At 46.1% G+C, this 20,229-nt stretch overlaps 1 protein-coding gene across 1 annotated transcript in view; it reads left to right on the top strand.

The window, feature by feature from the left end:
* Nucleotides 1-19,953, top strand: part of PRADC1 (protease associated domain containing 1) — a 36,995-nt gene extending 17,042 nt beyond the window's left edge. The window contains exons 2-5 of the mRNA XM_063457543.1: nt 9,570-9,670; nt 10,928-11,037; nt 14,015-14,182; nt 18,123-19,953. Of these exons, the coding sequence (XP_063313613.1) occupies nt 9,570-9,670; nt 10,928-11,037; nt 14,015-14,182; nt 18,123-18,243 (500 nt within the window). The 3' untranslated portion in view covers nt 18,244-19,953. The remainder of the gene's footprint in view (nt 1-9,569; nt 9,671-10,927; nt 11,038-14,014; nt 14,183-18,122) is intronic.
* The last annotated feature ends 276 nt before the right edge of the window (nt 19,954-20,229 follow it).

The raw sequence follows: 20,229 nt of genomic DNA, 5'->3' as shown, positions 1-20,229 counted from the left end.
TCCTACAAAGTCCCTGCCTTCTCTATCGCGGGACCTTTGCGCTGCTGGGAAATACCTATCTTCCCTAACACTTCCTCTGTTCCCATTGCTCCCTCTATTACCATTACTCCCTCCGGGGCCTCCTCTACCTCTCGCTCTGCCTCTAAAGTTTCCGTAACCTGCCCTGGGTTGGTCTCTCTCGTACTGCTCTCTTTGTGGACATTCGTTCCTCCAATGCCCTTCTTCCTTGCAATACGCGCACTGATTCCTACTCAAAGGCTCCCTACTCCATCTACTATCGCCTCTATCTGGGCCCCGTCTATCTACGCCTGCGATCGCTACCGCTAGCATATCTGCCTTTCTACGCATCTTGCGCTCTTCCTCTTTCTTACTTTCTGTTTCCCTGTTCATATACACCTTATTCGCTACCTCCATTAGTTGGGTGATGGACATACCTGCAAACCCTTCTAACTTCTGTAGCTTGCGCTTAATATCTCCGTAAGCTTGGCTGACAAAGGCGGAGTTCACCATTCGGGAATTATCTGCGTCTTCCGGATTAAAGGGGGTATACAAGCGGTATGCCTCCAATAATCGGTCATAAAAGACACTGGGCGCTTCATCACTTTTCTGAATCACCTCAACTGTCTTCGACATATTAATGGCTTTCTTTCCTCCAGCTTTCATGCCAGCAATTATAGCGTCTCTATAGGCTCTGAGTTGAACCATATCAGCACCATTTACATTCCAATCGGGATCGGTGTTGGGATAATGTGTTGCGGCCCATGCTGATGGATTGGCTTGATTCAAAGTACGGGCTTTATCCTCTAGTGCTTTAATGGCCGCTTGATTAATTCTTGTCCTTTCCTCATTGTTAAACAAAGTCATTAATAACTGCTGGCAATCAGCCCATGTCGGGTTATGTGTCTGTACTATTGAGGTGAACAGATCAGTCATAGCTTGTGGTTTCTCAGTATACGAGGAATTGTGGGTCTTCCAATTTAAGAGATCGGTTGTCGTGTACGGGACATATACGAAGACTGGGTCAGCATGTGCCATTTGGCCTGCGGCATCGATATAGGCTGACCCAGGATTCAGACGAAGAGGCATCTGATAATGTTTTAATTGTTGGGTACCGGTCAGTTGTCGGGTTAGTATGGGACTACGTAGAGGGGCGTCAGTTATGGGTTCCAGTCGGGGAGAAATAGGGCATGAGGATGTGGGAGCTTGGTTTTGGGAAAAGGTAGTAAATAAAACACTTCGAGCCGAGCTAGAAGAAGCTTGACCGGAAGTCTGAAGTGGCGCCAAATCAGGATATTCAGATCTAATGGGGGTTGGCTCTGATTCCGGAAGGGGAGATTTAGTACGAGAGGGGGTGGATTCTGTACTGGAGGAGGAAGCGGAAGTGGATGAGGGCAATGAGGGAAGGGTTGCAGGACTTCCTGCATTTGCGTCACTTCCTCTTAACGGAAAGTAAGGGGGCGGCAAAGGGATCTCGGACTCAGGGGGCGTGTCCAAAATGGGCCTAACACCAGTCCTAGTGGACAAACAAGTCCTAGCCACCATGAGGCGACATTGCTCCTCGTGGCATGTCTGAATCCATTTTGGCGAGTCATTTACGGCCTGTCTCCAACAATCAATATAAGGAAACTGTCCGTAAAGTTCAGGCCTACCTGATACAGCCACGTGTACACGCTGTACCAGAGTTGGATCCAAACTGCCACGTGGCGGCCATGCTGCAACCAAAGTAGGCCACTCCCTAGTACACAAAGTGACCAAACGTACAGGAGACATTTTAACCCCAAAATCACAAGTTTTGAATCCCTTTTTAAAATTCTTCACCATACAACCTAAGGGATCCGGAATCGTTGACTGCGACGCGCCCATATTTATCAATGGAACGTCGTTGACAACGAATACTATGCACGCGTACTATTCAACAGTCACACCCGTTTCCTCTGGCAACAGCACCACGTGGTACGGTTACCAAGTGAAACGTATACAATAACACAATAAACACTCAGGGAATTCCCGTACACACACAGCTGTTACACCAGTCACTATATAATCAATATTATGCCCTTTGGCGAAACTATACAGTCACCCACGCTATAATTCTCTATATACGAATTACCCGTCTATAACACACCCCAGTAACATCGTCTTTTACAAATAGCGGTTACAGTACGGTTAGCATAGGTCAAAGCACAAGTTAAGGTCACAATACAATTTATTAGTGGTTATGGTGTTAAACATGCAATAGACGACAATGATTAGTACTTATATACAGTGTCAGTAAATATACAGGGTTATGGTACCGTGCACTATGATACAGCAACACACTATTAACACTCTCGCTAGACGGCTGAGCTCGCGCTATCTAACAAGATATACACTTTACTAAACAATCTTTAACACATTTACAATTCCCAACTAAACTATTGGCCAGTACCTTGAATGGACTACCTAAAACGATATACACCCGTTTTGGTTAGCCACACTGCCCAAGCACCACATATAGCGAGCTAGAGGACCGAATTTACACAGACGCCTCTTAGTCGATTACTATCAAAAATCTAGTGGGTTCCAAATTTACACGCCTTCCCACTTAGCCAAGATAGGTTGAGAGCTAGCGAACCGAATTTACACAGGCGCCACTTAGTCTCCCGGTCCCTCTGACCTAGCGAACGTAATATACACCCTAGAACGCTAGTCTAGACAAGACACCGGTGTCCGGCTAGGGCTATTTACACAGGACCCCGCCTGACTAACCAAATCAAACGGTCTGACTAAAGAGCGTTCGATTGAGCGGTGCGCCTTCGCTCCTTCCCTCCGACAGAGGGGGCAGATTCCATACACAAATAACCCCTTATGGGCCTACCGCACAATCGGTATACCCCTAGTGGGTCTGCCGTCTAAAACAGCAGTTGTCTTACCTCCTCGTTCCTGAACCTGAGTTCACACTCATCGACGGGGACACCCCAGCACTTCTTACGTAGAGGCCGATGATCTCCTGGACAACAGACCAGTGGCGCCGAGACGAAGGGAGGTCCACGCAGAAGTTCAGGGGTGCAGCCGTAGAGAACGTGGGCAAAGATAGACCGTCTCACGCCTCTGCCTCTCAGCTACCGTTGAACGATGAGCTTCCCGGCCAATGCACCAAATGATGCTGGTCAGGGGTAGGTATGAGCCCCCCTCCCTCTCTCCATGCTGGTCAGGGGTAGGTATGAGCCCTCCCTCCATGCTGGTCAGGGGTAGGTATGAGCCCTCCCTCCCTCCATGCTGGTCAGGGGTAGGTATGAGCCCCCCTCCCTCCATGCTGGTCAGGGGCAGGTATGAGCCCCCCCTCCCTCCATGCTGGTCAGGGGCAGGTATGAGCCCCCCCTCCCTCCATGCTGGTCAGGGGTAGGTATGAGCCCCCCCTCCCTCCATGCTGGTCAGGGGTAGGTATGAGCCCCCCTCCCTCCATGCTGGTCAGGGGTAGGTATGAGCCCCCCTCCCTCCATGCTGGTCAGGGGTCGGTATGAGCCCCCTCCCTCCATGCTGGTCAGGGGTCGGTACGAGACCCCTCCCTCCATGCTGGTCAGGGGTCGGTACGATCCCCCTCCCTCCATGCTGGTCTGTGGTAGGTATGAGCCCCCCCTCCATGCTGGTCAGGGGTAGCTATGAGCCCCCCTCCATGCTGGTCAGGGGTAGGTATGAGCCTCCCTCCCTCCATGCTGGTCAGGGGTAGGTATGAGCCCCCCCTCCATGCTGGTCAGGGGTAGGTATGAGCCCCCCTCCATGCTGGTCAGGGGTAGGTATGAGCCTCCCTCCCTCCATGCTGGTCAGGGGTAGGTATGAGCCCCCCTCCCTCCATGCTGGTCAGGGGCAGGTATGAGCCCCCCCTCCCTCCATGCTGGTCAGGGGCAGGTATGAGCCCCCCCTCCCTCCATGCTGGTCAGGGGTAGGTATGAGCCCCCCCTCCCTCCATGCTGGTCAGGGGTAGGTATGAGCCCCCCTCCCTCCATGCTGGTCAGGGGTAGGTATGAGCCCCCCTCCCTCCATGCTGGTCAGGGGTCGGTATGAGCCCCCTCCCTCCATGCTGGTCAGGGGTCGGTATGAGCCCCCTCCCTCCATGCTGGTCAGGGGTCGGTACGAGCCCCCTCCCTCCATGCTGGTCAGGGGTCGGTACGAGCCCCCTCCCTCCATGCTGGTCAGAGGTAGGTATGAGCCCCCCCTCCATGCTGGTCAGGGGTAGGTATGAGCCCCCCTCCATGCTGGTCAGGGGTAGGTATGAGCCTCCCTCCCTCCATGCTGGTCAGGGGTAGGTATGAGCCCCCCTCCCTCCATGCTGGTCAGGGGCAGGTATGAGCCCCCCCTCCCTCCATGCTGGTCAGGGGCAGGTATGAGCCCCCCCTCCCTCCATGCTGGTCAGGGGTAGGTATGAGCCCCCCCTCCCTCCATGCTGGTCAGGGGTAGGTATGAGCCCCCCTCCCTCCATGCTGGTCAGGGGTAGGTATGAGCCCCCCTCCCTCCATGCTGGTCAGGGGTCGGTATGAGCCCCCTCCCTCCATGCTGGTCAGGGGTCGGTACGAGCCCCCTCCCTCCATGCTGGTCAGGGGTCGGTACGAGCCCCCTCCCTCCATGCTGGTCAGAGGTAGGTATGAGCCCCCCCTCCATGCTGGTCAGGGGTAGGTATGAGCCCCCCTCCATGCTGGTCAGGGGTAGGTATGGGCCCCCCTCCCTCCATGCTGGTCAGGGGTAGGTATGAGCCCCCCTCCCTCCATGCTGGTCAGGGGTCGGTATGAGCCCCCTCCCTCCATGCTGGTCAGGGGTCGGTACGAGACCCCTCCCTCCATGCTGGTCAGGGGTCGGTACGATCCCCCTCCCTCCATGCTGGTCTGTGGTAGGTATGAGCCCCCCCTCCATGCTGGTCAGGGGTAGCTATGAGCCCCCCTCCATGCTGGTCAGGGGTAGGTATGAGCCTCCCTCCCTCCATGCTGGTCAGGGGTAGGTATGAGCCCCCCCTCCATGCTGGTCAGGGGTAGGTATGAGCCCCCCTCCATGCTGGTCAGGGGTAGGTATGAGCCTCCCTCCCTCCATGCTGGTCAGGGGTAGGTATGAGCCCCCTCTCCATGCTGGTCAGGGGTAGGTATGAGCCCCCCTCCATGCTGGTCAGGGGTAGGTATGAGCCTCCCTCCCTCCATGCTGGTCAGGGGTAGGTATGAGCCTCCCTCCCTCCATGCTGGTCAGGGGTAGGTATGAGCCCCCTCTCCATGCTGGTCAGGGGTAGGTATGAGCCCCCCCTCCATGCTGGTCAGGGGTAGGTATGAGCCCCCCTCCATGCTGGTCAGGGGTAGGTATGAGCCTCCCTCCCTCCATGCTGGTCAGGGGTAGGTATGAGCCCCCCTCCCTCCATGCTGGTCAGGGGCAGGTATGAGCCCCCCCTCCCTCCATGCTGGTCAGGGGCAGGTATGAGCCCCCCCTCCCTCCATGCTGGTCAGGGGTAGGTATGAGCCCCCCCTCCCTCCATGCTGGTCAGGGGTAGGTATGAGCCCCCCTCCCTCCATGCTGGTCAGGGGTAGGTATGAGCCCCCCTCCCTCCATGCTGGTCAGGGGTCGGTATGAGCCTCCTCCCTCCATGCTGGTCAGGGGTCGGTATGAGCCCCCTCCCTCCATGCTGGTCAGGGGTCGGTACGAGCCCCCTCCCTCCATGCTGGTCAGGGGTCGGTACGAGCCCCCTCCCTCCATGCTGGTCAGAGGTAGGTATGAGCCCCCCCTCCATGCTGGTCAGGGGTAGGTATGAGCCCCCCTCCATGCTGGTCAGGGGTAGGTATGAGCCTCCCTCCCTCCATGCTGGTCAGGGGTAGGTATGAGCCCCCCTCCCTCCATGCTGGTCAGGGGCAGGTATGAGCCCCCCCTCCCTCCATGCTGGTCAGGGGCAGGTATGAGCCCCCCCTCCCTCCATGCTGGTCAGGGGTAGGTATGAGCCCCCCCTCCCTCCATGCTGGTCAGGGGTAGGTATGAGCCCCCCTCCCTCCATGCTGGTCAGGGGTAGGTATGAGCCCCCCTCCCTCCATGCTGGTCAGGGGTCGGTATGAGCCCCCTCCCTCCATGCTGGTCAGGGGTCGGTACGAGCCCCCTCCCTCCATGCTGGTCAGGGGTCGGTACGAGCCCCCTCCCTCCATGCTGGTCAGAGGTAGGTATGAGCCCCCCCTCCATGCTGGTCAGGGGTAGGTATGAGCCCCCCTCCATGCTGGTCAGGGGTAGGTATGGGCCCCCCTCCCTCCATGCTGGTCAGGGGTAGGTATGAGCCCCCCTCCCTCCATGCTGGTCAGGGGTCGGTATGAGCCCCCTCCCTCCATGCTGGTCAGGGGTCGGTACGAGACCCCTCCCTCCATGCTGGTCAGGGGTCGGTACGATCCCCCTCCCTCCATGCTGGTCTGTGGTAGGTATGAGCCCCCCCTCCATGCTGGTCAGGGGTAGCTATGAGCCCCCCTCCATGCTGGTCAGGGGTAGGTATGAGCCTCCCTCCCTCCATGCTGGTCAGGGGTAGGTATGAGCCCCCCCTCCATGCTGGTCAGGGGTAGGTATGAGCCCCCCTCCATGCTGGTCAGGGGTAGGTATGAGCCTCCCTCCCTCCATGCTGGTCAGGGGTAGGTATGAGCCCCCTCTCCATGCTGGTCAGGGGTAGGTATGAGCCCCCCTCCATGCTGGTCAGGGGTAGGTATGAGCCTCCCTCCCTCCATGCTGGTCAGGGGTAGGTATGAGCCTCCCTCCCTCCATGCTGGTCAGGGGTAGGTATGAGCCCCCTCTCCATGCTGGTCAGGGGTAGGTATGAGCCCCCCCTCCATGCTGGTCAGGGGTAGGTATGAGCCCCCCTCCATGCTGGTCAGGGGTAGGTATGAGCCCCCCCCCTCCATGCTGGTCAGGGGTAGGTATGAGCCCCCCCTCCATGCTGGTCAGGGGTAGGTATGAGCCCCCCTCCATGCTGGTCAGGGGTAGGTATGAGCCTCCCTCCCTCCATGCTGGTCAGGGGTAGGTATGAGCCCCCTCTCCATGCTGGTCAGGGGTAGGTATGAGCCCCCTCCCTCCATGCTGGTCAGGGGTAGGTATGAGCCCCCCCCTCCATGCTGGTCAGGGGTAGGTATGAGCCCCCCCCTCCATGCTGGTCAGGGGTAGGTATGAGCCCCCCCCTCCATGCTGGTCAGGGGTAGGTATGAGCCTCCCTCCCTCCATGCTGGTCAGGGGTAGGTATGAGCCCCCTCTCCATGCTGGTCAGGGGTAGGTATGAGCCCCCTCCCTCCATGCTGGTCAGGGGTAGGTATGAGCCTCCCTCCATGCTGGTCAGGGGTAGGTATGAGCCCCCTCTCCATGCTGGTCAGGGGTAGGTATGAGCCCTCTCTCCATGCTGGTCAGGGGTAGGTATGAGCCTCCCTCCATGCTGGTCAGGGGTAGGTATGGGCTTCCTCGATCCATGGCTGCATTCCTGCAGGGAGGGACAGAGACAGTGGGTGTCACAGGGTACATCCCAGTAACTGGTTCAATCTAATCCAGTGATGGCTAACTCTGACACCATAAATTGTTTCTGGACTACATTTCTCATGATGCTCAGCTAGTTTGTAGAGTCTAAAAGGGATAGGCAACCTTTTAGTAGTATCGTGCCAAAATAAGTGCTTGGCGTGGCTGCTTGTGGTATTGCATATGCGAGGCTGCTTGTGGGGTTGTCTGTGGGTATGTGGATTGTCAGTGGTGTTGTGTTATTCTGCAGCTCTGTGTATGTCTAGCAGTATGGGTGGCTTCCCTAGAGTCCAGTGGAGTCAGGGCTGGCCAGGTACAGGTTAAGGTCAGGACTCAGGAGCTGTGATAGCTGAGGCGGGCTGCTCTACTGCAGTGCGATTCCCATTCACAAGTGCAGGGAGGAAAGTGCTGCAATGCATAAATTGAGGATTGCCCTCACCACCTGCAGACGGCATTAACCGACATCTAAAGTCTCACTGGAACTCCCTATAGGCCAGACTCTGTTTGGCTCTGGCAGCCTTGAGTACCTTGCATGGCACACGTGCCGAAGGTTGCTGACCCCTGTCCTAGGCCAATGGAAAATATATGTATTGCTTGCACATCTGGCTCTGAAAGGGTTAATGATGACATTGTTAAGGGAACAAGAGGTTTGTTTTTTTAGGGAAACAAACTGTGTGTGTGTTTGGGCAGCGAGAATACATAATGACAAATTCTTTATTAAAGGACCACCTCAGTACGCTGTAGTGGTTATGGTGCCAAGTCTGCCCTTGGCTCCTCGCCATGCAAGCTGTAAAACCATTTAAACTATTCTAAAAGGATTTGAATAATTACATTGTAGGGCACCAGGGAACTTCTGGAACCATAACCACTACAATTAATGATAGTGGTTTTGGTGCTGGGAGTTTTCCTCATAGGGAATTCTTGCCATAGAGGGGTTCTGGATACATTCTTTCCACAACATTAATATTAACATATTTAGTATTTATAGCATCCACCCATTATACAACATTCCCTCAATTGAGCAAATTCAAACATACATTATATGCAGACTGTAACAAAAGACACACTTTAATATTCTGTAACTTTTACATTTATAGAAGATAAATTTTTATTTGTTTTTAATGATAATTAGTTTTTCTTTCATAGTAGGGCAGCATCAGAACACACATATCATGCCTGAGGTTGGTGGGAGTTTTTCATCCAGGCAGCAGCTATTGTTAAGCATCATATCCTTTACAATGTGTTGTAGTGGTTATGGTGGAAGGATCCCCTAGTGCCATCCCTATTGAGGGATCAGACCATATATGAATGTTTTGACAAATAATCTTGGTTCTCTCTGGCCCATTCTCTGCTTTTGGATGTTCTCATTATGCTAGCTATGTCAGATTTGTGCAACTTTTCAGACCATTCATTGACTGAGTGTCAGCTGACACATTTCTAATGAATAAACTGAAAAGTTGCACAAAGCGAAAGCTGAATAAGAACGTTGTACGTTGTATTATAGACCTGAAGGTCTGTAGGCACCCAGGGGAACATATTGGGTAAGTGACATATTGTTCACAAATGGTTTGAGCCCTTATGGAGAGTGGCACCATAACCACTTGAGTGTGGTGTAACAATTATAATTCCTTAGTGTGCTTCCTCAATTCAGCCTTTCTCCTAAAATGGGACACAGTGTGCGTCTCTTTTCCCAGCTTTGCTCCTGAATTAATGGCAAGAGCAACGAATAGCAGCTGATAGCTATAGGTGTTACTCCAGACATCCTCGGGCAATGCCAGGAGATGTTTGTATCCTGTGCTTTACAGTCTGTTTTACCAGATATTCTCTCCATATTGACTTTATTGCTGTAAGTACGAGAGCTCGGAGAATTCACTGTATTGGGCGTAGCTCCGCAGGCTGTCCTGAGTCTTGGCGGTTGAGATACCAATCTAAGCAGCCATTGTGATTAAAACCAATAAAGTGAAATCCGAATAAAAGATACTGTCTCTAAACCAGGACTACAGGAAGTCAGACACCAGGTAGGAAGGTCCTATGTACTTTCCATAAACCTGGCAACTGACCATCATACCATGCTTTCTCTCTATCTCCAGGTCTCCGCATTCAGGAATATCTGTATTTCCAAGTCCTGAGTCCTGGTGACATTCGCTATATCTTTACTACAACCCCAGCGAAGGATTTTGGAGGAGTCTTTGTAAGTGCAGATCATGCGTTCTTTTACTGTAAAGGGGTCTTCATTAAGCCCCAACATCACTCATTTTGTTAAAGGTATACTCCAAGCACCATGAGCATTGCAGTGTTTTGAAGTGGTCATGCTGTTTAGAGTCTGTATGTGCAGTATTTCACTATATAACGCTGCATTCAGAGATCTTTTATATTTGTGCCAGAAGTGTAACTCCACCTCCGCAGTGGCATTAGTATGTGATTAGCTATATTGCTATGCACTGAAGATCATTCACTAGCAGTAACAGACTTTAGTGGTTATGGTGCTTGGAGTGACCTTTTAACTAATAGCAATATCTCTCAATGCCTCTTAACTGTTCTCTGCACAATACCCTTGCGGTATAGGTCCTAAACAATTCCACCTAAAATAATGCATTCACTAAACCATGATTTACCTTAAAGTGGGTCTGTCACCATCTAGGGTCTGTGCATTATTTGACATCGGTGGCCGAGGGAGGGAGGGAGGGGGGTTAGGCAAAGGTAAGATTTAGACACTAGTAGTAGGGTCCATCTGGTAGAGAGAGCAATGGACCCTAAAAAGGGAGAATGGCATAGTAACAGGGAGTCCTACCTTTATTAGAATCTAAGTTAATATATAAAGATAAGGGTTCAAAAAAGAGGAAAAATGGGAGTAAAAATGCTATGATGGTATATTCACTGATCTGTTTATGTCAATCCCAGGAAGAGGGCAATACTGGTCACTAAAACTAGAACCACCATGAACCGAAATAAGCACATACCAAAGTGGAAGGTAGGGTAAAAGAGGTGAAATATACCAGCAAATGATTGCCACCGAAATCCCTACCCCTTCAATCCAGAGTAATAGCTAAAAGGCAGGAGAAAGGGGTAGAAGAAAGGAAAGTCATCAAATAAGCCCTTACAACTGGTCCTTAATTATTTTGACACCATGGTGTGAACCACTAGTGCCTACCTAAAGTAATATATTGCATTTTTATTGTTTGACAATTTAATTCTAAATGGACATATTTGGGAAATCATTGCATTTTAATATATATTATAAATAAAAATTAAACAGGGTACAGAAACAAGACAAACTCAAAATAGATTACTACACGTGACGTCCATATCTTCAATATATCTTGTAAAGTGGAAAATTGTACGATGGATGTCTTGTATATCTTTTTGAGTTTGAAGACATTGACACTAATCGTAACCGTGCTTGTGAGTTCTACATTGACAGATTCCTCTTTGTATCGTTCCGATTCAGAGCCAGAGGTATGACCAGATCCATTTGGTACCAGCAGATCCTCCAGAAGCCTGTGGAGAACTGAGTAATGGGGCTTTCATCCAGGGGCAGATTGCGTTAGTGGAACGTGGGTAAGAAGATCCGTTTTTCTGTACCTTAGCAACCACAGACATCCATTGAATGAAAACGCCACACTCACAGCCACTCCGCATGCACTTGGTGTAGCGGCTAGAAATATATTTCACTGCGGGTTCAGAGAGAATCCAGTGTCCACATCCAAGGGACAAGTAGCCAGTTTATTGGAGAGTGAAAGGAATCTGCCTTGTCACTATTACATGGTTTCAAATATGAAATGAGTGAGTGTGTGTGTGTGTGTGTGTGTGTGTGAAGGAGGCAGGCAGGAAGAGCAGCTGCCTAAAGCTAAAGGATGTGTTCAAGCAGGCGGAGAAGAAAGATCCACATAGTCCCTGGCAACCTCCCAGATATAAGGAACACTCCAGACACCATAAGCAGTACAGAACGCCATAGTGAATATGGTGCCAGGAGTACTCTTGTGGCCTCCTTCCCCAATACTCCCAAAGCATTAAACCTGTTTTAGAATAGTTTGACTTGCTTCCCTGGATCCTTCTGTCAGGGTACCTTGTGTGTTGGCACCGACATGCAGAGGATTCTCCACTTGTTCCCAGCGATTCTCACGCCGGCTGCATTAGCCCAGCCCCTTTTTATGACGCTAATGACGTCACGGACCACCAAAACGTTCGGATTCAAATGTTTTGGGGGCGTGGCTACAAATTAAGGAACACCATACTTAAGGGGGGCTCAGGGAAAGACTCATTGCCCTGTTGTGGTTCTGCATAGTCCAAATAGTGCGTTTTCTTCATATAGTTCTCTTGGATTTTGACTTTTTGGCATTGTTTGACTATTCTACCTTCTGCATTCCTTTGACCTTGGCTCTAGTCTTATCGTTGTTCATGAGTTCTGGGATCCGTGGCCTCGGCTTGTTTATTATTACTCTCTGTCCTTGTGACGTTAGCGGGCCATTCTAAGGTCCGTATATGTTACCATCCCTTTACACTCTGCGTGTAGGATCCCCTAATATTCCTGACACCTTCTGATGCCGCTCCCCGCCTCCACTACAGTTACAGGAGACCTGGAAGCTCTTATTCAGGAGCTAAACTAGCTCTTTCTTCTGATTGCTCTGTCAGTAAGCTATGCTGTGCATTGCCAGGCTTAGCTCGCACTGAGAGCCTCTGGCTCTCACTGAACTGCAATGGAGGCAAGGAGCAGCACTTGGGAGACCCCAATGGGAGATACCAGGTAACATCTGGCATTCTTACCACTACATCATGATTGTTTCTGGCCTTTCCAGCCTCGTTCCAAGGAAGAGGAATGGGTTAAAATGCATCAGTTTGGCAGAAATACATACACTGTTTATTATGTCTTTGAATAGCTCTAAATGTGTGTGTGTATATGTGTATTTGTGTGTGTGTGTGTATATACATGTATGTATGTATGTGTGTATATATATATATATACAAACAAACATTTTCTTGACGTATAGTATCTGTACAGGAGGGATGCTTTACCTTCAGATGGACGAGTATCCTCTACAATTAAAGGGATTTATAGTGTTAGGAATACAAGTTGTGTACTTCTAGTCCCCCTCTCCCTGGAAGCCCCACCCCCGACACATCAAGGATAAAAAAAAAAAACCTTATTTACTCACCCGATTCCAGTGCGGATGTTCTAAGGCGTTGGGTTGGTGCTCTGCCTCCTTCAAAGGGGTACCTAAGGCGCATGCACGGAGAGCGCAACAACCGCATTAGGCTCTCCCCCTTGGAAAGCATTGAATCAGTGCTCTCCTATGGGGATTCACTGATGCTGGATGTCCTGAGGGTAAAAACCGCAATGTTTTACATTACTACTCAATGAAGTGACGTGGTCTGGGTGCCTATAGTGTCCCTTTAAATATATAAATTTAATAGAGAAACCCTACAAGTTCATACCTTAAATAACCTTAGTCAGCCCAAAGAATCAGTTTTTGCTCGCCCCACATGTGGGACGGACAGGATCCTCCTGTGTTGATTTTTGTGGTGAGGTGCACGGGTTGCGACCTGGGGGCATGGCCTGATAGTTCCCCAAGTGGACAACTGCAAGTTAGCCGGCTGGGAGCCTGGCAAAGTTACGGAGCAATCCAGATAGCTTATTTTTATTTCTTATGGTATAACATTCCTCTTATACTGCCGCTATACAAATGCAAAAAAGGATTTACGGTAAATACAATATCTATTTCCTCTCACTGAATTGGTTATAGTGCTTGGAATCTGTTGGTACAGTCCCTCCATTCAGTGGTTAACGTTTTCCAATCAGTTTAACATTAAGTGTGGGACACTGGTCAGCCACAGCTTAACTCCCACTGGAGGTGTGGTTAAGGCAAAGATTTTACACACTTCCTTCCTTTTTTTTTTTTTTTTTACTCTTAAATCCCTTTTGTATTCATTTGCGTAATATTACGTACATCAATTGTATTTTGATTTTACACACTTCCTTCTAGCCATACCAGTTCATACCAGCAATGGGAGCTGTGATAGGCTGAAAGTGATCAGCTGACACTCTCCAATCAGCCAATCACAGCCACCTGCTGCTGTTCAGGTTAATGCTTCTTCATTAGACCTAACAGCACAGAAGGGATGGGCTGCTGGGGAATCTCGTTAAGCATTAAAACATTAAAAACATTTTACCACTGGATGAAAGGACGGCACCAGGGGCACTCCAGACACTATAACCACTTCAGTAAGACTGTAGAGTGCATCTCCTGCTAATGAAACCACTGGGTCTTCACTAAACTGTCAATAGAATTGCAAAGTTTAGGATAAAGAAAAGTTGTATAGGAAATACTCTCCAATTCAGCTATGTTTTCAATTTGCATTTTATCCTATCCGTTGTCAATACTTGGCTAAGGAGTAAATCCTTTTAGTTTCAGTTGATATGATGAATACAGTGAGTATTTTTCTCTTTAATTGTACTGTAGAAGATCAGCACACATAGAAACACACACTCCTATAATGAGGCCTATACTGGTTTGATTAGAATTTCTTTCGATCTCAGGGGCTGTTCCTTTCTGTCCAAGGCAAGAATAATCCAAGAGCATGGTGGCCGTGCAATTATTATCACCGATAATGCTTCAGAGAATGACAGCTTCTACGTGGAAATGATCCAAGATAACTCCGGGAGGACAGCGGACATCCCGGCCTTGTTTCTGCTGGGGAGAGATGGGTATGCGTGAATTCAGCATAAAGGTTGATCTCAACTCATTACTGTCTTTTACCTTTTACAGGGTCATCGACTAGACTTAAACACATACTGAGCTATTCATTAAACTCAGAACTTTCACACATGAAATCCAATAGCAAAACTGAAGCAAAAAATAATTGTGGCTCATTTGGAGAATTTTTCCAGGTCAGCTAGTTACATCCCTGGCACAGATAAAGTTAGAAGCCTGGAAGTTGGTTTTAATTTCAATTCTGTGCATATTTTACATTGCTCGCTGGCAATAGAAGTTCGTTTTTTTTTTTTGTTTTTTTTTATGTTTCCTCGTCACTCCCTCTCTCCCAATTGTCCAAAGAATAATTTATTATTAAATGCATCCTAATTATATTTTCTCCAAAAGCCCACAGCGTTTCACTTTTTAGTGTATAATTTAGTGTATAAGATTTCTGGGAGTTGTAGTTTTGGTGAGTTTTTTTTTTATACAATAAAACACTGAAAATAATAATGAAAAATAACCTTTTTGCTGGGCTTATTAAGAACTGCTCATGGGAACAACTTGGCAGAGCTATATAAAGTTAAAGGATGACTGTCACATCGATACTATCTTTTAATATAAGGAATTCCATCAAGTTTCGGAACATCTTCATGCTTGAAAGTACAACACCGATGTCTATGGAGGAAACCTTGAGAACCACACGAGCCTCCATAGACAAAGCCTATTGCCTCTCACTAATGATGGCGGGGGGCTTGACAGTGATGGCTCAATCTTTCCTCAAGCGTAGAAACGATACATGAGACAAAGTAGTCTCTACTGGGTCTTATATGTTTTGGCTGAAATTCCAACACCGTCTTTATGAACATTTTTTTTGCCTTAAAAATGGGTCAACACCAGCATGAAGTGTCTGTTTAATAAGCATCTTTTTCAGTACCATCTGTTAAAAGTTAGCTGGTAAAGAATTTTTTTTTTGGTAACAAGTGTGATCCAAGGTCCAAGATACCTGCATACTCATTACTTTGTTTTGCCACTAGATAAATATATTATATTTAAATAATATCTTGCACTTAAAAAGAAAGAAAAACACTGCAAATGAATTCCATCCAAACCTGAACAGAACTGACCTCACTAATGCAGCAGAGGAACTTCTGCTTTAGAGATATCTGGGGAAATGAATGCCATTCATACACCCAGGGTACCCAGATACGTGTCAAACTGTTGGCGTTAGTAAATATTAGAATTGCCATTCCTGTTGTAATTTCCCAGTTTTCACCGAATTCTGTCCATCCGGACCAAATCGCGTGTTTAGTGAATTACTCTTTAAGTGATGTATAAAAATATCACGTCATTCCAAATAGGCATCTAATTAGTTGAGCTTTCCTACAACTTGATAAGAACATGGATCCAATTATTAAAGACTAGATCCTTGTCGTATTTCCCATTGTGTAGAGGTTTTCATGTGTCTATTTTTGATAATCTTTCCTCCTTGTTATTCTATCTAGTAACAGACAACTCTGACTGTGGCACTCACTTACAAGTTTTGTGTTTTCCTCTCTATGTTAAATACAAAAATATATAAATTCTTTTTTGCAGCTCTCATTTACAGATTACCATCAATAAGCATAAAAACATACATCATTGAGTTAGTTATATAAATTCCTCCCTTACATGCAATGAATATATATGCACCATCAATAATTTTCCCATATATCAATTGGTTGTAATATTGAAAAATGTCCACTAGATGTCACTCAGTCCAACTTTCCTTTAGCAGCTAAGCACCAAAACAACTTTAGTTTAACCCCTTCAGGACTGGCCTGTTTTTGCGATGTTGTACATTAACGACCAGGGCCTTGTTTTACACTTTTGTGGTGTTTGTGTTTAGCTGTAATTTTCCGCTCTCTCATTTACTGTTCCCATACACGTTATATATTGTTTTTTCAGGACAAAAAGGGCTTTCTTTACATACCATTATTTGTATCATGTCATATAATTTACTTTAAAAAAATAATAAAATATGGTGAAAATTAAAAAAAAGGTTTTTTTTACTTTTGCTTGAAACATATATTTTTATTTTTTATTTTTTTTTATTATTATTATTAATTGCTAATGAAAAAAACTGCTAAATAGATTCAAAATGTTGTCCTGAGTTTAAAAACACCCAGTGTTTACGTGCTTTTGTTTGCTTTTTTTGCAGGTTATAGGGCTATAGTGTTACAAGTAGGAAATTGCTGTTTCAAAATACATATGTACATATTTTTTTTAAAGTAGACAACCCAGGGTATTCAATATGGGGTATGTCCAGTCTTTTTTAGTAGCCACTTAGTCACAAATGCTGGCCAAAGTTAGCGTTCATATTTGTTTGTGTGTGAAAAAAGTAAAAAAACTAAATTGAATGCTAATTTTGGCCAGTGTTTGTGACTAAGTGACTACTAAAAAAGACTGGACATACCCCATTTACAATACTTTGGGTTGTCTTCTTTTGCAAATGGTATGCCATCATGGGGGTAATTCTCATTCCTGGGCTATAATACGCTCTCAAAGGCATCGTAACCAACCTGGCAATTTTCAATGTAAAAATATTTGACCCTGTAACTTTAAAAAACGCTGCAAAACCTTTACATGGGGGGGTACTGTTATACTCGGGAGACTTTCCTGAACACAAATATCAGTATTTCAAAACAGTAAAACGTATCACGACAATTATATTATCAGTCAAAGTGCTGTTTGTGTGTGAAAAATGCAAACAAAGTCACTTTCACTGACAATATCATCGCTGTGATATGTTTTACTGTTTTGAATCATTAATATGTGTTCAGCGAAGTCTCCCGAGTAAAACCGTACCCCCCATGTACAGGTTTTAGGGTATCATAAAAAGTTTCAGGGTAAAATACAGCACTAAATATAGGTAGAGAGTGTGTATCAAAAACCACATACGGAGTGATAGTCCCAAAAACAAGTGTAGTGGTGGTAGATAATCATAAAATACAACCTGAACATAGGTAGCTGGCAGAATGTTATCTACAAAATATAAATATAAAACATAACATAGTGTATACTGTGTAATACAAATGTATGCTAAATAAGGATGGACTGCCACTCACATTTGGCAGAGCCGTACCAGGCTCTGTATAATAGGCTCAAGGGTGCCAATTCAGGCTGACGAAACTCCAAGAAATGACTGGAAAGGTTCCGTGGTAAAAAACGTATATTTATTTAAAGATAAAAATAATAAGCAAACTCCTGGTTATAAGGGAGTGGAACCCAAATACAAGTTATATAAAAAAAAAAGGGTTATCCACTTACCCAAACAGTATTAACCTTTGGAGTAGTATAAAACAAATATATAAAATACAAACAAATATTGGAATAGCAGCAAACGCGTTTCGGCTTGGTAGCCTTCTTCCAGTGCTGTTTCTCAAGTCGTCATGGTTTGTTTAAATGCGCCCGGCATTTCAGATCACCTGTGCGTATTTTTCTTTCCGCGTCTCACTGCTCAATTCCCTGCCATTTAGGAGTTAAATCACAGCGGTTAAGACTGCATAAATAGAATTGTAAAGAAAAAAGAGCAGCAATCCTTTAAAGAAATTAGATCTATTGCTCATACTGACAAGTCACTATTTATCAAGCAAACCTACAGAGTAGCAAACCGTGGAACAACTGCTTAACATATGTTTTTCTGTACTGTTGGTCTTAAAGGAACATGTCTCTCATCTATAAATGCTTAATTTTGTTCAAGAGTTCTAGGCAGCATGCTGGGGTCTAATTCTGTTGTTTTTTTTTATTTTTTTTATTGTGCACAGCTCTAAACAGAATTTTTTTTTTTTTTAATATATCTTATATCAGATATTCAACCTCCTGTTAATTATTGTTTCTATATCTTCAGCTTGATTACTATAACTAATAATCAGGGGAATATCTTCTCTCCCTTTGTATCTTTATTCTATCTAGATACATGATCCAGCGTTCCCTGGAGCAACATGGACTTCCGTGGGCAGTGATTTCCATTCCTGTGAATGTCAGTAGTATTCCTACCTTCGAACTCAGGCAGCCACCCTGGACATTCTGGTAGAAACCTGTCCCCAGTCCACTGTAGCTTTTCGGCCATTCTCCTCTGTTTAAAGCTGATACATTTTTATATGTTCATTGTACATTTGAAGATTCTTGATTCATGAAGTTGTTTTTTTTTAATCCATCATTTTTCTTCCAAAACCCCACATTTTCTCAGTGTAAAGTACACAATCCATGTTTATGATAGAGGTTACACCATTTTAATTCAAAGTCAAACCCACTTAACATTGTACTGTTTCCCATGGACAATCACTAGACATGTATGGGCAGTCACATTTGGCTACAGGAGAATGAACCTGCATTTAAGGAACACTCCAGCTCTTCAGCTTGCTCACGTAGTTAGGAGTTAACTGAAATTCCCCCTAGTCTTATTTTATTAAAGATATGCATTTTTATAAAAGTCTTTAGTACCCTACCTCACATGTTTTGAATGCCCATTGAAAGCAGAAGGCAATGTTTCTAGTGAAGCACCATATATCTCCAATGCTTCTCTGAGGAGCATTGGATTGGACCGGATATCGTGTTGATCTCACAGTGAAAGAAGCCTACTGTTTTGCCAAAGAGACCATCTTGGCAATGGGGGAAAAGCAAGGTGTTTTATTATATAAACGGGGGCCACGAATTGGGCTTTTACTGGATCTTTCTTGGATCACCTGGAGCAATCCATATTTAATATTATTAGAACTGCTTTCTTTCGGTCGGTCCAGGCCCTATACATTGTCTCAAGTCCACTTCTCTTATTTTAACACTTCCTCTGCAATTACTGCTGGTGATACTGTTATTCATTATCCCTAGAGGCACCAGTGACTCACCCTCACATGCAAAGCAGCCTGAGAGATATCATGCACTCTAAAGTTTGGGTGCTGTATGTTCATTTTAGTTAAGTATATGAAGCCGAGTTTGAACAACTGGCCTCTGTAAACTGAGCTATGAACTAGATAAGCACAACTTTTATCAGTCCCAAAACATTCCATTTTTAGTCAAATTAAACTTCCGCAAGAGAGAGAAGGTACGAGAGTACTGTCTAGGCCCTAGTGCAATATGTGAGGAGGACATTCCTTGTTTAAAGAATAGATTCTGTAAAGCAAGCTAATTCAACTAATTCCACAGAAAACTTGTACAAAAAAAAATAATAAAAAATAAAAATAATTAAGAGATCTCTGTAATACTGTAGCAGTTCCTCAATTCTTCTCCCCTTTAAATCAAATGGCATTGATGTGTCACCTCTGTAAATACAGTAGAAGAACATTCTACTCCAATCTATGGCAGACTGTCTGGAAAATCAGCCATACTGTCAGAAAAATGTGCTTCCAAGGCTCAGGGCGTTATCATTTAAAGAAGTTGAAGGGTAGACGCTGTGCAAATACCATCTCTTTGTGCTTAGAACATTAAGAACCCTTGAAATCCATAAGAATTCCTGTAGGCATAGCCCAAGCCTATGTTCAGTTGCCTACAATCGTATTATAAAAATTTGAACTTTTCCCAACAAATGAAATATGTAATCTTATAATACATGCCATTTAGGTTGTTTATGAAGCTGCTTTTGAGGATTGTCATTTTACAACTTGAAAGTTTCTGATTTTTGATACCACCGGCACAATCTTGCCTATTATTCAGAACTTGATTGAGAGCCATATTTTGTATGCGTTAAATGGTATGGTAACTGAGCTGAATGTTTTTTGTTTTTTAAATAAATCGTGATTGTATATAATTCTGTATGTGTGTCTATCTATTTCTACAAGTACATGAAATCATATGAGTGTACTGAAGAGGCTAGCTTATTGTTTTGGGGAGATACACTTACTGCAGTATGCCCCTGTGTTCGAACACCAGCCATTGAGAACCCATAATCAAATGTCATTATCACATTTGTTTCATTTTTGCATTCAAGACCTCATTAGAACCCAATTAGAATTAGAGTGGCTGGGGGGGGGGGGGGGGGGCTGGCAGCCAAGATGGCCGGACGCGCATTCTGAATCCTCCTGCA

The sequence above is a fragment of the Pelobates fuscus genome, chromosome 6 (genome assembly GCF_036172605.1).
Source record: "Pelobates fuscus isolate aPelFus1 chromosome 6, aPelFus1.pri, whole genome shotgun sequence".
NCBI lineage: Eukaryota > Metazoa > Chordata > Amphibia > Anura > Pelobatidae > Pelobates > Pelobates fuscus.
This window is presented reverse-complemented; position numbering and strand designations above follow the sequence as displayed.